Raw genomic sequence first — 16,479 nt, forward strand, 5'->3', positions numbered from 1 at the left:
GTGACAGTGGTGGCAGTTTGGGGTGTATCTCTCAGGTGCAAAGGCCAGCGGTCCATCAGTTAAGTGGAGCCCTGGGACGGGGATCCCAGAGTAGCTCCCTCTGAGAAGCACTAGCTGGCAGGCAGGCGGCCATTCTGTGGGAGGCCTGCTATTCCGTGGGAGGTCCTCCATTCTGTGGGAGGTCCGCCATTCCTCAGGAGGTCCTCCCATGCATATCAGATTTCAGTTCCTGGACTCCATCAGGCTGGGGTGCAGACTGAAGTCATCTGGGGCCACTATATTCCTCATGCTTTGATTGAGAGCCACAGCCAGTAACGTTTCAAATGGCACCGTCTCTCTCAGTGATGTTTTGCCTGGTTGGACACAGACTGGCGTGGGCAGACACAATTGCCACAGGAGAGCTGCGTGAGGGTTGCAGGTTAAACAGGCCTGGAGGAAGCTGTCAGGAGGCCCCTGCCACGGTCAGGGAGGGGAGAATCAGGCATTTGGTCAGAATCAGGCAGTTGCTGTTGGAATTATTGAAGGTCTGAACCCACAGAGAGGCTAAGTCACTGCCCTACGGTGCTAGGAAGGTCTGTGGTGATGCAGAGGAGGGGTTGGACCATGGCTGACATCCTGAGGACCACATTAACCATCACAGGCAAGTGGGGGAAACCCTGGGTTGTCTCAGTAGGAACAGCTGTTGAGTATTAACCTAGGTAGGGTGAAATAGTGATGCAAGTAAGCTGCATTTTGGCCAACTGGCTATGGAAAACCACAGGCGAGAGGGTGGCGTAAGCTGGGATGGCCATATGTCCTGATACTGCATGCTGTGTTTTTATTATTATGTTGCAGCCTTACAAAGTTTTGCTGCCTCTTTGCTAGTAGAAATTACGATGGCCTTGACACAGTCTTCCCCGCCGCTCTTCTCCACCTTTCAGATTTGGAGGTTGTCATGTGAATGCCCAGACCTTGCCTCCTCAGCAGCGGGGGACTCAGGAAAGGGTCTGTATAAGGCTCACACTGTATCTCCCAGCTCTGGCCTTGATCCCAAAGAGGGCTGAAAGGAAAGGGCTTAAACTGCTGGCTCCCCAGGGGTCATGAGTTCAGAGTTCAGACCCCCACAGTCTGGTGATAACCTTGATCATCCATCAGATTATGACTACTCCTGGCATTCTGTAGGCAAATGGCCAAATGACTTGATATAGCCAAAAAGAAAAAAAGAGGAAAAAAAGTGGGAGGGGTGGGAAAAGGAGCATTTGTCTCAATATTGGATTGAAAGGACAGTTCACAAGGTGAACTTTATCGCCCTGCCTTTGCCTACTGGACTTCAGCCAAACCAACCAAGAAGGATATTTGTCACACCGGAGGATGCCAGTGCTGTTAAGATGTCCTTTGTTCAAGCTCTCCAATCCTATCTCATTAAGGAGAAGTGTCTGGAGACATGTCTGCAGATTCTAGAAGTTTCTACAACATGGACTGTGTCTCCCAGAGAGGGCCTAATCCATCTATGACTACAAGGTGGTGCTGGTAGCAAGTTAGAGGAGCCCAGGCCTTAGTTACAGTTCCACAGGTTCCTCTGGAGGAGAGAATGGTTGTCACGAGTGCCCACTGGTCCCCCTGGGAACTTAAACTAAATGGATGGGGCCTAAGACAGAGCCTGGCTGTGAACTGTGGGCCTTGGAAGATCATTTTAGACTCAAGTCCCGATGTAATTGAATTTTATAACTGGGACTTTTGTTCAAGGAGATTATTCGTTTATTCATCTATCCATCCTTCACCCACCCATCCACCCATCCATCCATCATTCATCCATCCACCCATCCATCCATTCCTTCAGAACTTGTCATGTGCCTATTGTATGCAAGCCCCCATGGTGAGTGGTGAAGAAAGATAGTATAGTCTCTGCCCTCAAGAAGCTTATTGCCTAGGAGAAGAAGACAACGTATAAAGAAATAATGCAGGTGCCTGTTTCAGGTGCTCTGCTATAAGTCTGTACAGAGCCCAGTGTGCATAACAGAGGGGTGGTCAGCTCTACCTGGGGGCTCAGGAGTGGCTGCACAGAGGAGGTGGCAGTGTAGGGGTCAGAGAGGGGATGGGTGTGCTGGGAGCAGTAGAGGTGTGAGCACAGACACAGAGCTACAAATAGCCTGACACCTTCAGGGAGAGTGACGAGTTTGATGTAGCTGGAGTGCAAGGTGTGAAACAGGGCTGCAGAGAGCGCTAAGGAAGCCAAAAGAAGTAGGCAGATGCTGGATCATTCAAAAAGCCTGGATCCCATGCTAAGGATTTTGGACTTTATCCCAGAGATGTTGAGGAGGCATTAAAGCATTATAAGCAGAACAGTAACATGGTAAGATTTGTACTTTTGGAAAAGTACTCTGACTTCAGGAGAGAATAAGACCCAGAAGCAGGGTCCCAGTTAATTAAACATGGGACAGAAGGGGACACCTCCAAAGAGAGTGGTGGCCTTGGATGGAGAGGAGAGAGGAAGAGAGAGGAAGGGTACCATCTCCCTTAGTCTCTCAAACCTCGGGGGTTACTTTCTTCCTCTCTCAGCTCAATCACCTTAAGGGGCCACTTTAATTAGTAAACTAATTTGCCTTTATCTCTCCATTCCTGAGGAACAGAAGGGAGCTCCTGAGCCGTGTGGACGAGCGCAGGCACTCCGATTTCCTCCCCTGGTTTGATTGTGTGCCTACACTGAGTCAATGTTGCCCGTCCATGTAGAGGTAGTTTAAAGGCCCACATACGCGATGGACAGTTTGCTCATAGCACAACTCCAGTTGGCTGTTGATCCTTTCAGTGATTTCCTTATCTGCTCTGTCTCCGAGAGGTCCCATCCTGTATCTTCAGGGAGGCTGGATGTGCTCAGAAGCTGGTGGATGCTCAGTCTTTGGATGGGTGACACTTTGGGGACACACAGCCCCCAGGCCTGGAGCAGAGGAGCACATATTCTCTGGAGCCAGTGGAGCATGGGGTGTGCCCCTGCCATCACCCCCCAGCCTCGCTGTGTACCACATGGTGTAGCACATGGAGGAGGCCGTGTTGGGGAGCTTGGGAGCTCCCCTCCCGATTGCCCTTTGGTCTTCTCGGGCTGGCACACGGTGAATGATACTCTGGCTAACTTGAAAACAAGGGGGGTGGGCAGGGGAGAGGGCAGTGAGGAAGAGGCAAGGAAGACCAATCTGATTACAGGAAAATTCAGCGTTTTCTTTGAATCTTTACAATACCCAAATGGGCTACTTCCAGGAATTCACAGACAAGGCTAATAAATTGCTCCAAAGAGGTCTTCAGGGAACCTGTTGGGACGAACGGGCAAGAGGCACGGGGTGTTTTGAATAAGTGAGTAGTTCTCAGTATTTGAGCACGGCTGGATTCTTTTAAGTGACACAAACTCCTGAAATATTATTTACACTCTCTGGGCAGACAGTTCACACTTTTTCTCGGTTCTTTTTGGAGCTGACACAGCTTCTGAACCAAGGAGGCCCAGTTTCCTCAGGGTCTGCTGCATTTGCTGAGTGCAGGCGAGGCCCAGACTGAAGCATGGGCTTGGAAAGAGGAACCCACCGCAGGTACCACAACTGGACCTGCAAGCGGAGTGGAGCTTTGGCTCCCAGTGGGAGAGGAATCCGCGTCCTCTGCCATGGATGATTGGAGCCCAGGCCACATGACTCAATTCTAGGAGGCGAATTCTCACCATCTGGCATTTCAAAAACCTGGGGTTTACATCAGGGAGGCAGAGATAGAAGGGGAGGCCTCGGTCACCTAGGCTGTGGGGCTGGCTCAGTGGGGCAGGGCCAGGAAGACACCTGCACAGGGTTGTTAGAAAGCTTCTGCCATTGCTTTGCTCATTCAACTGGTGTTTATGGAGTATTGTGAGGTCCTTGCTAGGTGCGGTGGAGGACAAGGTGGCTTAGGGAGTTGGCAGTTGAGAGGCAGAGACTAAAAATACCCAAGTAAACAAATACAGAAAGAGATTTCCAAGTCGTGATGCTTGCTGTTGAGGAGACGGTGCTGAGACAGGGAGTCGTAGTGGATATGTGGGCTGACTTCAGATCGGGTGGTCGGGGGAGTCTCCCTGAGAGGGTACTGAAGGGTGAGAAGAAGCCAGCCCGGCAACACCTGGGAGAAGAGGGAACAGCAGCAGCAGCCGGCCCCTGGGAGGAAATGGAAGGAAACCAGGGCGCTGCGGAGTCGGGGGGCTGGGGGCGGGTAGCCCAGGATGAGGCTGGGAAGGAAAGCGGTTTGCATTTCATCTATCCAAATAGCCTGCCTTGTCTGAAATTCTGCCCATCAGGGCCTTCTCCTTTTAGCACATTAGGGTTCACTGCTCATTTAAATGTTGGTGTTAATCTGTCATGTTTCCAATAGAAGAGAGCTGGGCCACTGAGGGAAACTGAGTCCTGTTGAGTGACGAGGAAAGAGAGATGGCAAACTAATTCTGGGACAAGGGGAAGCGTCTAAGGAATGCCCACAGGTCCCGAGGGGATAATGGAAGTTCTCGGAGCCTTAAGCCACAGCCAGGGACTGTAAACGAGGTGAAGAGAGAGACACTAGACACCTACCCCCGCTTCCTCACAAGGTGGGTCCTGGTTTCTGCTAAACATGTACTTTATCACTTAAAGCACTAGCCTCTTGGGCTCGGGGTCATCACACAGGCCTGGATTCGAATCCTGCTCTCACTCTCGTGTGAACCTGGGCGTGAACAAAAGGTTTCTTTGAGCTGTACTCACCTGTCTATAAAGTAAGGATATGAAGACTTGCCTAGTAAGATTTTGGGGGAGGAATAAATAAGATGTCTTTCAAGCACCTGGTGCTATAGCAGACTACAGCAGGTGCTGTCAGTGTTAGTTCCTTCCTACTGTGCATAATCTTTCACCAGAAGGCAGACAATTGCGAGGATGGTGATAATACTACTTAACCCTCTTTCAGAAGTTGTTCTCCCTGGGTGAAGAGCAGTGCGGTCGGTGTACTTTGGTGATGGGAAAAGTCCTGGGTGGGGAGTGAGACCTGCATTTTAGTTCATGTTCCCTGAGCTTCCTCTTCCGCAAAGGAGGGTGGAGGTGGTCTAGCGGTCAGAGGTAGGCTGGTTAAAAAACGTTCCTGGGCCTTATCTCTGGAGAGTCTAATCAGAAGGTCTGAGCTGGGGTCCCAGACGATTCTGACGCAGAGGCAAAATCACTCCAGGTGATTCAGACCCAGGAACACGGGGACAAGCATCTCCAGGGTTCTGTCCTAGTCCTGAGGCACCAGGTCAGACAAAGGACCCAAGGGACCAGAACGCAGTCTCCTCATTTGCCACCAGAGGGCAGGCCTGAGACACGACGGCCAGAGCAAGATGCTGTCTGTCGCCAGCTCTGACAGAAAGACCCCAGGGAAAACCTGCAGTCAGAGGAAGCTGTGAAGGTAGGTAATGCAGGGGTCTTTGGGAGGACTGTGTGCTAATTGCAGATAAGAGGGGAAAGCCAAAGTCTCCTAGACTCTGTGAAGTGCACACTTTCCTCTGTGCCTTGAGGTCTGACAGGATTTGGACACTGGACCCCGTGTCTTCGTGTAGTGAGGATTTCTCCAGCAGGCTTTCACAGTCTCTGAGTCAACTGAGTTGATCAGTAGTCTTTCTAGTTCTGGCAAAAGCAGCATCTGACCCAGAGGACCAGCCACTGCCAACCCTCCTCGGTCCCTGCTCCGTCCCCATGGTAAAGGATGCAGCCACTGGGGAAGGCCGTGGGCAGCTCGGCTCATTTGCCCTTGGCTGTCCCTCTGTGGCTTGCCCCTTCAGGGTTACAAGCACAAAGAAAGCGAGAGTTATGGCCTGATTCCATCTGTAGAGAAGAAGGCATCACTTCCAGCTCAAGTGTCCTCGTCAATGCCCTCAGTTCTTGGCAAAGAAGAAGTCTGGTACCTTCTCTTTACCACCGCATTAATTTTAATCTTCTCTGCAGCCTGCATCTGAGGCCACAGCCCTTGGCATCAATACTGCAGCAATGCAGGGGCTCGGGGTTCTCAGTTCTTTGCCACACCCAGGCTGCATTCTTCCCGGCAGCAATTTATGTTTTGGAGTTTCCCTACTCGGTGACATCCTGAACGTAATACTTTCACAGAAGCCCGGGGGGCCACAGAAGCAGAAATGCTTACTCCAGCTTCCCAAAGTGGGAAGATGAAACCAAGAGCAGTACAGGCCTGGTCCGGGGCAGGACATGTCCTGTGCAGGGTGCAGAGGAACTGAAAGCAGCCCAGGCACCGAGCACCCGAGTGACAGCGCTTCATCTCCCCACCCCCAGTGCCCGGCAGCGGGTGTGATGCGAACATCTTAAAAATCCTGATTGGGTGTCATACTCATACATCCACCCATGCATCCCATCCTCTTGAGCCCCCGCCGCTGGGGCCCTATCAAAGGTTAGGAAATGAGCAAGACTTTCGAAAGAGTCCCTAGTCTCTGTGAGCTCAAACTCCGAATGGAAGGAAAATCGTGCTCAACTAGTTGTGTTTAGGTGAGGATAGTTTAGTGTAGGTGGCAAGATATGATGAATGGTATAAAATAGGATGGACATGGAATAATGGGAGGGTGGGGAAAAGAACTGGAGAAATTGGTGCTGAGAAAAAATCAGAGATGCCTTGTATGATTCTGGATTTCATTTTGCGTTGGGTGCTCTCAGGCTCGGTGGGACGTGGCAGTTTTGTTTATGGAAGGCATAGCTTAAAATTCAGGCAGCTACACCCACACAAGGAATAATAAGCTGCTTTATAACAAGATTCTCTTGCAGTTTCAGGGACTTGGAGGAGACGAGCTGGGCTGCCAAGAAGGAAGACCCAGTAAGGCGCCAGTGCTAAGAGAAAGGCTGAGTTGGGGATTTTGTTGACAGCAAAACCACAGTGGTGACGTGGAAGAAGAACCTGCTTATCTTGTATTAGCAATTACAACATTTATTTATGCACCAAATGTGAGGGCACCCGCCATGCACCAGACAGTGTGCTGGTCACTGGAAAAAGAGGAATGTGGAGCTATTAGCTTCTTGGAGTCATGCTCAGGTAGAAGGAATGGACAGATAATTACAGTAAAGTGGGAAGCGTGTGACAGCAGAGGTGAATAAAAGAGGTTGTGCTTAATGCTTTAGGGGCTGGGGTCAGGGCAGACTTCACTGAGGAGGTGACATTTAAGCTCACTTTTAGGAGCAAGTGTTGAGGGAAAACGGAGGGAGGTGGAGGGAACATCAAAAGGCAGGGCACAGGTTTGAGAAGGCACACTGCCTTGAGGGGCAAGTGTGTGTGTTGGTGCATCTCTGCACACAGCCCCTAAGCATGGGGATGGGGGCGTGGCTGCCCAGCGATGGGAGGTGAAGCTGCAGAGGAAGTGGGGATCAGAGTCCGATACAGCACCTGGGTAGAGCTCACCCCGCGCGCTCACAGATCTGTTTAGGCGGGTTCTCCAGAACCCAGACCACCTGGAATGCTCTGGAAAGAAGCGTTTCATTAAACAAGTGTCTCATCTAGCCACCACATTTTGCTTTTCCCAGGAACTGGGGGAGCAGTATGGGGAGTCAGGGGCTTTGGGAAGGGGTCGTGAGTGTGGAACAGGCCATCTTACAATGCTTTTTCATGTTTGACATTTAATTTTGTGAAAATTTAGAAAAACCATGGTGAGAAGAGGTTCAAATATTTGGTTCTGGGATAATGATTTGTAACTTTACAGGAAATTTTCATTGAGTGCTTGTCTAAAGAGTGTAAAAAAACAGTGTCTACTAACCAGTCTGTCAGAGCAGAGTGGATGGAAAATCCCCTTTACTTTTCTCCACTGCATCGAGCTGGAAGCGCAGCAAGAAATGCAGAGTGCAGACAGTTCTTTTCCTGGGTCAATTAAAACTATTGATATCTTCTATGTGCCAGATACTCATAGGCTGCAGTCAGAAAGGACAAATCCATTGAAACCTTACATCTTTGGATATTTATGAGTAGAAATGTCAATTATCACGGACTAAGAACCTCATGTGAGTGGCTGTGGAAATAAGACTGATACAAGTAAGACCAAGACACGAGCTCTTGGAGGCTTTTATTACAAAGCAAAACATTCAAGGGCAAATTGGTAAATAACAAGATATAGTGAAATCCATTAAGATCAAACAATTCAGGAGCAGGAAAATATACCAACAATATAAATAATATAATTAGAAGTCATTTTAAGTTAATTTGAATCTCATTATTTACTTGCTTGCCAAATGGTACTTTTCTTGTGGTCTGATAGGACCCGCATCCCCCTGCTGCCCCTCCCCTGGTCCCAGTTGGAACCTGCAGTTGGCTTTCACTGGAAGGAGGGCCCGCCTTAGGCTTCCTCAGACTTGTGACTTCACCCCTTACAGGCTGACGCCAATCCTTGCTGCCATCCGCTCTCTTGGCTCTTAGCACATCACTTAGCTGGAGGAGGAAGTGCTTCCATTTTAGTTTCAAGATGCATGGCTAACCGGAACTTGAATTAATTAACCAGCCAGGAAGCTTGCTACTGCCCCACAGCCTCTTTTTGGGACTTCAGAATTCACGGGAGCGCAGTGAAGGGTGCATTTTATACCTTCTGGACAGATAACCATCCAAAGTGGCCAGGAGGACCAGATGCAGAGACGCTGGAACATGGGCCCACAGTATCCCCAGGATTATTTTGTATTTATCTAGCTAATCTTTATTGAGCAGGTGTGAGCCAATTAAATAGATTCTTTCTGGGGGCCAGCCTGGGCCAAGTGGTTAAGTTCCCACACTTGACTTTGGTGGCCTGGGTTTGCCAGTTCAGATCCTGCATGTGTTCCTACACTCCACTCATCAAGCCATGCTGTGGCAGTGTCCCACACAGAAGAACTAGAATGACCTGCAACCAGGGTATACAACTATGACTGGGGCTTTGGGGAGGAAAAAAAAAAAGGAGGAAGATTGGCAATAGATGTCAGCTCAGGACCAATCTCCTCACCAAAAAGCATGCTAAAAATAAATAAATAATAGATTCTTTTTTCATGGCCGTCCCATGGCTTAGATTATGTAAGGATTCTATTGTTTGATGTCAAACAGAGAGGCCCGAAGCTGTGGGACAGCCCAGATGTTTCAGGCATCCTACCCACCTGGGCCACTTTCCAGAGTTGACCCCTGAGAGCTTGCTCCGGACCCGCCTTCTTCCACAGGGATTGTGAAGCAAGAGCATCAGAGCATGTCTTGGAGCGGGAAAGCCAAGGGGTCCCAGGCCTGTTCCATTGTTAGCACCAGGAAGAGAGGCCTTGAAGGCCATCTTAAGTGTGACTAGTTTATCTGACTGGTGAGTCAAGACTCCCCTCTGTTTTTAACTGATTCTGGGAGGCTTGCTCCATGACTCAGTTTCCCCTTCTTTTGGTATATGAGCTCTCCTTTCTTTCATTCCTCCTGCTTGTTCAGTTCATCTCCTCGCTTTCTGCCTCATTATGTGGTGGGGGGCCGTCTACAGAGCCCTAAGTCCTTCGGCTCCTTGGGCGCTCTAATCCTAATAGCTTTGCCTGTTCACATCTGCAGGCACCAGCGAACTGCCTCCGCACCTCCCCAAGGCTCCAAATGGGTCCGGGGGGCGTGGCTGTTACAGGGGCGAACTGGGCCCGAGGTTGGGCCATTTTTCCCTCAACAGGCTGCAGCTGCTCCCCCCGCCCCCTAGTTCCCTGTGGCCCGAAGGCACAAAAGGACGTCTCGGGGCCGGTCTCTCATCCCCAGCAGCAGACTACAGCTTCCCTCCTCGCGTGGTGGCGGCCGCAGTCTGCAGTCTGCAGCAGCCGCCCCGGCAGCCTGGCGCCCGCCCGCACGCTCGACTTCCTCCTCGCGGCCTCGCCTCGGGCGCCGCCCTCCCCGCCCCCGGGGAGCCCAGCCGCCCTCTCCGGGGTCGCGGCGAGCCCCCCTCCTTCTCCCCATCCCTCCGCTCGCTGCCATTTGGAGTCTCCGTCGACTCCTGGGCGGAGGCCGAGCGAGACTTCGCGAAGGGCGACAGCGAGGGCGAGGGCGGCGGGGGAGGGCTCGGGCGCCCCTCCCGGGCGGCGCGGCGCCGGCCGGCGGTGCAGTCGCGCGCTCGCCGCCAGCCAAGCCATTGGCTCGGTGCAGTCACCCCACGCGGGCTGCAGCGGCGGCCTCCGCGGATTGGCGCGCGGGCGGGCATCCATCGGGGCGCGCGCGAGCGGGTGCGTGCCGCCCGGGTCGCGCTGAAGCCCCCCGTCTCCGGGCTGGGCTCCCCCTGTCCGTAATGCTCGCCCTTCCATTGTCCCTGCACTGCTGAGGCTGCATTTGGGGCTGCTGCCAGGCCCAGTGCCTGACGCCCCGACCCAAAGAAAGGGCGCGAAAGGCGCGCTCCCCGCTCGGGCGCACGCTCGGACCGCCGCCCTCCGCCGCACACTGCAGCATTTCGCGCTCTCGCGCTGGTCCCCTCCCCTCCTGCGCTCATTTGCATAGCCCGGGCCTGTGGCCAATCAGGACTCGTCTCTCTCGAAGCGGATGGCTTTTGCCTGAGAGGAAAGGGAGTGGCTGGCGGCGCATGCGCCGCGGTGGCCGACTTGAACCGAGGCTTTTATTGCTGTAGTTTATTTCCACCCCCTTCCCTCCTGTTCTCTCTTTCTTTTTTTCCGCCCTAGCTGGGGCTGTGTTGGAGGAGAGGAAGAAAGAGAGACGGAGGATTGCATTTATCCCTTACGTTCCTGGAATTTGCAATCAGCAAGACCAGCTAAGCGGTTGCACCTTTTTCAATCCTGCAAAAAATATCAAGTCTCTTTACTGGCAATTTTTGCTCTAGAGCTGCCCTCTTGAAATTAATTTTTTCCTAGGAGAGAGATGTCTTATCAGGGGAAGAAAAATATCCCACGCATCACGGTGAGTTTGGTATTTGGGAAATCTGCGGTCGGCCAGGAACCTTTTGTGGCACAGAACATCTACGGAATTTTTTAAAAGGAGGGGGAAGAAGAGGGGCCCAACTTTTTTTTTTTTCCCCCTGTTGCTAAAGAAGGCAATCGTGGTGGTGGGAGATGCAATAATATAGAATTTGTAAGGCACTAAAATAGGAGCCTGAGTGCGTTAAGGTCGTATTAGGTAGCGCGCCAGATCCCCTGTATCCGTTTATTGTCAGAGCGAGATGCTGCAGTGCTGGCCTGCGGGGTGTAAGCAAATGGATGCCAGATTGAATATGCATGGTTGAAGCTCGTATATTGTTCTCCGGGCTGCATGCTGCGAGGCTGGACTCCAGGAGCTGGATGGGGAGATGGGAAATGGATTCTCCCAGTGTCTCCCGCCCTCACCATAAACGGCTTTCTGAAGGCTTCCTCCGGCTCTTTAGAAAAAGCGGGTTTCAGCCTTAGAGGCGTAATGACAGCGCAGAGGGATGCTGAAAAGGGCAGGGTGTACCGGGATGATGTGGAAACGGGAAGGAAAAACAGGGACGCGGTGATGAGCGGGAGAGGAGGGTGGGGGGCCAGTCGTGGGCGTTTTGCTGCCCTGGACTGGTTTTTGGTGGCCTTCTCGGCTTTCTCGAGCCTTCTGCTTTGGGGCTGGGACCCTGGGAGGGCTCTAGGCTAGCTTTCTTGTCTCCTTCTGCCCCTTCTGCAGCCGCGGAGGCGTCTGTGTTGGCGCATACAAAGCGGGCTGGGAGGGTGGGCGTTGGGGACAGCGCCGAGCCGGGCTCGGGGAGGTAATGGCGCTGCGCGACGCGCCGAGCAGATGGCTCGGCCTCGGCCAGACAATGATCGCAGCGGCCGGAGGTGTCGGCGCAGTTCTGGGGCCGGGGGGTGTTAGTTTGTAAATCATGAGAAAAACATCTAAGCGATCTGTTTGCGACGCTTTTGCGATGAACGCAGGTTTTCGCTCACGCCGCTCCCCTGCCCCCACCTCCACCCCCTCCCCATCCTTTCCTGGAAAAATCTCGCCAGTCCTAGTTCTCTACATGTCTGAATGAAATCCCGGGGAGGGAGGAACGCGAGGGAAATTCATTGTTATATAATGATGTGCCGTTACAGTTGACCAGCTGATTGCTGGTGTGGAACCCAGGACTGAGGCAGAGACTGAAAGTATCTTTGACATGTCTCGAGGTTTTTAGGGCTGGATTTGAGGGCGCACTTTTACTCTGGTTGCCTCCTTAGCCACGGGCACCCCGTCTTCCTCTGGATGCACGAGGCACACCCATCCGCAGGCGAGAGGTGTGGGAACAAATGCACAGGAGAGGGGGCGTGTGCTCGGGAGGACTGGCTAGGATGAGCTGGGCTGTTCTACAGCCGGGTGGGTACTGGCTTTTTTTTGAAGGCCAAAGACCCCAAATCCCAAAGGGCCGGACGCAGGGGAACCCAACATTTTGTGTTCTTTGCAGTAGAGGAAGAAGTCCGGGGAGTGGGGGTGGGGAGCAGATTTGCTGCAAGCTTCAAATAATTTGCTGTCTTAGTGAATGAAAAAGGCAGTTTCATTTTGACAGTGTGGGGAAGAAAACATTTAAAAAGCAAACAATCAACAAGACCGACTTTCAAAAGAGCGCCCCCTCTACAGTTTAAAAAATCTGCTTGCATTCTCGTAGGACCTATAGCATTGCTGTCTCTCCCTCCATCACCACGTCCAGCCTCTTATGTAAGAAGCCTTCTGGAAGGCGCTCCACTGAACGGGGCTGTGATGTTTCATTTTTTTCTCGGCATGATGTTGGCTCGGGGATTCGCAGTGATGACGGAGAAAGGTGGCGCAGTGACTAAGGGAGCAGGTGGTGAAGGGCAGGGCTTCTCCTTGCCTCCCAGGCAATATTTATTCTGTCAAAGCTGGATATTGGGGGAGAAGGGAGATCTTTATAGATAGAGGAAAGTGCACTGGATCCCGTGACCTTGGGCAAGCTTCGCACCCTCTCTGAGCCTCAGTTGCTTTAAGTGTCATGGGAATAAGAATCTCCACCCACCTCACATATTTGTTTTGCAGCTTTGGTGACGTGTAGATGATAGGATTTTGTGAAGGTCTTTACACTTACCTTATGCAAGTGCAGGAATTGTTGTTGACTGTATATTCCCATTTGACTTTCTAAAGTATCTTTGTACAAAATTAAAATGATCTTACTGTTTTCATTATGTTAGAAAACCAATAAATACTTTCTAAACCCATGGGTGTGCGTTTACATGTAAAAGTGCCTTCTTTTCCTGGATCTCTAATAGTTTATATATTTTTTTAGAGGTTTCCTATAATTTTCTTGTCCTGGTAGGTGCTAAATATAAGTAACCCATGCTGAGAATGTTGTTGGTATCTGAATTTTGAGTTAACTATTGTCAAAAGGAATACCAGCCTTTAAAATGTTTTGCCTGTTAAAAGGGCAATCTGTGGTTCAACTTTGTACGTTGTAACATTGAAACTCAGTCTGGAGTAGCACAGGTGTGGGTGAATCGTTGAACACAGCCATCCCATCAACAGCATTTGGGATAGAGACGAGTCATAATGTAACATTTCTGTTGCATTCCTGGCCCTCATGTGTTGCTTGTTATGTATTTTTTGCACCAATTGAAATCTAACTGCATCAACAATCCATAGTGGTGTTAGATTTTAGAATTTGCCATCTCATCTATTTTATCGTAAAACTTTACCTTTTTCTTAACAGCTTACTTGTTAAAATGGTGCATATTTGAAGTGTTCTTTTCTGTCTGCTACAATTGCTGTGATTTAGCTCAAAGATAAATGCAAATAAGAAGATACTAAATCGAATTGAAACCTCACTATGGTTGAACTAAGTGTGTTTGTGTAGAGTATTCCATGACAACAGACTTTTGGTTAATTTTCCCCGACACAAGCCTTGCCAAGGATTGACTTCCCTATATGTGGGTGTATTTTTTTTTTAATGGAATTTAGCCTAAAGCCATTTAAAAAGTATTGTCTTCTTTATCTGAAATGTTTTCACTGCCCTTTAAAGGGAGATTGTTAGACTTTTTTTTTTGGTTGCAGGTCTAATGGGGAGAGAGAGTTTTTGTTTTTTTTTAAAACTAGGATAAGCTTTGAGCTTTGTCAGTATGTTCTGACTCATCAGGTGATGAATAGGTTGCCACAAACAGGTTCATCTTTGTTGCTGAACCTTTCCCAAATTGGCTCATTTTGAGCATCACTTTTGCATAGTGATAATGTGTCCTTAGCTCATTTTTCTTAGTACCAATGTTCTCCATGGCTCAGGTATGTATTGTGACCTTACTGCTTCTTTGTTTCAGAGTGATCGTCTTCTGATCAAAGGAGGTAAAATTGTTAATGATGACCAGTCGTTCTATGCAGACATATACATGGAAGATGGGTTGATCAAGTAAGTGGAACCAATTATATAGACAAATTTGTGTCCCTTCCAGTGTTCTTAGGCATTACCTACAATTCACATACATAGTGTCAAGCTTTAGTGACTTCAGAGAGTGACTAACTTAGGATCTAAGTCCGTTTTGATTGGTGATAATTAGTGAATTTGAAAACCCAGATTTGAAAGTCTCAAATTAAATGCAAAGTCATAATTAAATGCCTACCCATTTCCTTAGGTGTTATATAATTTACTATTTTTAACCCAGGTGACACAATATCTTCTGGTTGTCAGCTCAAATACTTGTTTTGTGGTCTATTGAATATATTAAAGGTTTTCCCAGAATGTGGTTGTTTGGGATGGATTGCCCAGTTGAAGGACAGGAACGTGGAATGCAGCTTCTTCTGTCAACATAGCACATCTGCTTTCTTAATCAAGAATCCAAGTTGTTGGGGCCAGAGGACACCAATTAATTACCAAGTAACATAGACAAATTACTGCCTCACCCCCAGAGAATTTTAGGTTTCAGTCTTCAAGTGGTAACAAACACAAATAAGACTGCTCTTCTGTTTATTGTATATTGTGTTACAAAGGAGAGACAACAGAGCAGTTACTGAATTAGGGTAGTTTTGGGTGCTAGAGGGTTAAGTGAGCTGAGTACATACCAGTGTTCTCGTGCCCTTCCGACTGGGACAGCTCACAGGGCTCTGGAGAAAGAGCACATCTGTTTAAAGACAAACACTGCAGCAAATGACATCTTTTAAATAAGCAGCATTCATCAAGTGTGAGCAGCAAGCCAGTCAGAGGAGTGGAAAACCGGGGTGGATGTGTTGGTTGCCTGGAAACTCACACCCTGATTTATGAACCTAAAATAGGTTTTAACGTTTCCACATTTAATGTTTTCTCCATGTGTGTTTGCTTGTGACAGTCTCGGCTCCAGGCTCTCAAATACCATGACTTTCATGTTCCATTTTCCCCCAATTAGAAGGCAGCATGATCTGGTCCAGCGGAAAGACACTGGCCTAGAAGTGAGCAAGACTGTGTGCTATTTTTAGTCGTCACTAATTTGTTTTAGAACTTTATCAACCCCTCCTTGATTACTTTTTCCTTTGGAAAAAAAAACTGGTAGAAAGATGTAGCAAAGATATTTTTAAAAAATTGGAAATGAATCCATATCCCCCAACATAATAAGTATTAATTTTTCTGCTTTTATTATTTGAGTTGCTGATCACCTACTTCCAAATTTATAGTTTCAATCTTAGTGTTCTGTTATTATTATTATTGCTGCTTTGTTTTGTTCTACCCCGACTCTTCCATCTGTTTTCTCTGTATTGGAAAGATAGATGTTATGGAGAAAGTGTAGGCATTTTGTGTAAATATCCTGGGGCCTTGTTATCATTTGATCTTAGGGGTTTTCTGGTAGATAAACCTCTTTGATCGGAGCCTCTGAGGCTTTATTTAAATTTTGTTGTCTAGTATGCTCTGCGTTGCCTCTTAGATGGGGGTAGGGGGCAGGGAGCACACCTATGAATGACAGCAAGTCTGCAGAATGTAGGGAAGGAGAGTTTTTAGCTTGGTGAAAGTGTCTGTCAGATTCCATTTGATTCAAGGATGTTTCATTTACAACCATTATCACCCACCCTGTTTATTTAGGCAAATAGGAGAAAACCTGATTGTACCAGGAGGAGTGAAGACCATTGAAGCCCATTCCAGGATGGTGATCCCTGGAGGGATTGACGTCCATACCCGCTTCCAGATGCCTGACCAGGGAATGACCTCCGCCGATGACTTCTTTCAAGGCACCAAGGCAGCCCTGGCTGGGGGGACCACCATGATCAGTAAGACAGCTTAAATGTGATCATCTTAGTGCTTGGGAACACGGGTCTGTGCTGTTGGATTCTTTCCTTCTTGAAGCTGCTGAAGTGGCAGTGGGCTGATCTACCACATAAGGGGCTGGGGTGGGCCAGCCTTTGTCTCGTCTCCTTCTCCTCATTTTCTGTCCGACTCTGAGTTTTCCAGTTGAACTTGAGAATTTGCTTCTGGAGAACTTGGGCTGGATAAAAGGAGTGGCTCCTTTCTTTTTCTGCTTGAGAGCTTTTGTCTTCCTTAACCCGAAAATGTGATTTGATTGTGGTTACTTTGAAAATAGCATTTGGAGTAATCTTCAAAGCTATTAATGTTGAGCCTTTGCTCGTAAGTACTTGATTTTGATTTTTAAAGAATTCCTGAGGGTGCAT

The 16,479-nt window shown here is 49.2% G+C and overlaps 1 protein-coding gene across 2 annotated transcripts in view; it reads left to right on the plus strand.

The window, feature by feature from the left end:
- Positions 1-16,479, plus strand: part of DPYSL2 (dihydropyrimidinase like 2) — a 126,693-nt gene that overhangs the window by 48,233 nt on the left and 61,981 nt on the right. Inside the window, exons 1-3 of one of the 2 annotated variants that reach the window (XM_008535477.2) lie at positions 10,028-10,833; positions 14,169-14,257; positions 15,896-16,080. In XM_008535477.2, the coding sequence (XP_008533699.1) occupies positions 10,795-10,833; positions 14,169-14,257; positions 15,896-16,080 (313 nt within the window). In that variant the 5' untranslated portion in view covers positions 10,028-10,794. Of the gene's footprint in view, positions 1-10,027; positions 10,834-14,168; positions 14,258-15,895; positions 16,081-16,479 lie in introns of those variants that run through there. The other variant, XM_070607288.1, reaches the window with a different exon arrangement.

This window comes from Equus przewalskii, chromosome 2 (genome assembly GCF_037783145.1).
Source record: "Equus przewalskii isolate Varuska chromosome 2, EquPr2, whole genome shotgun sequence".
In the NCBI taxonomy this organism is placed as follows: Eukaryota; Metazoa; Chordata; class Mammalia; order Perissodactyla; family Equidae; genus Equus; species Equus przewalskii.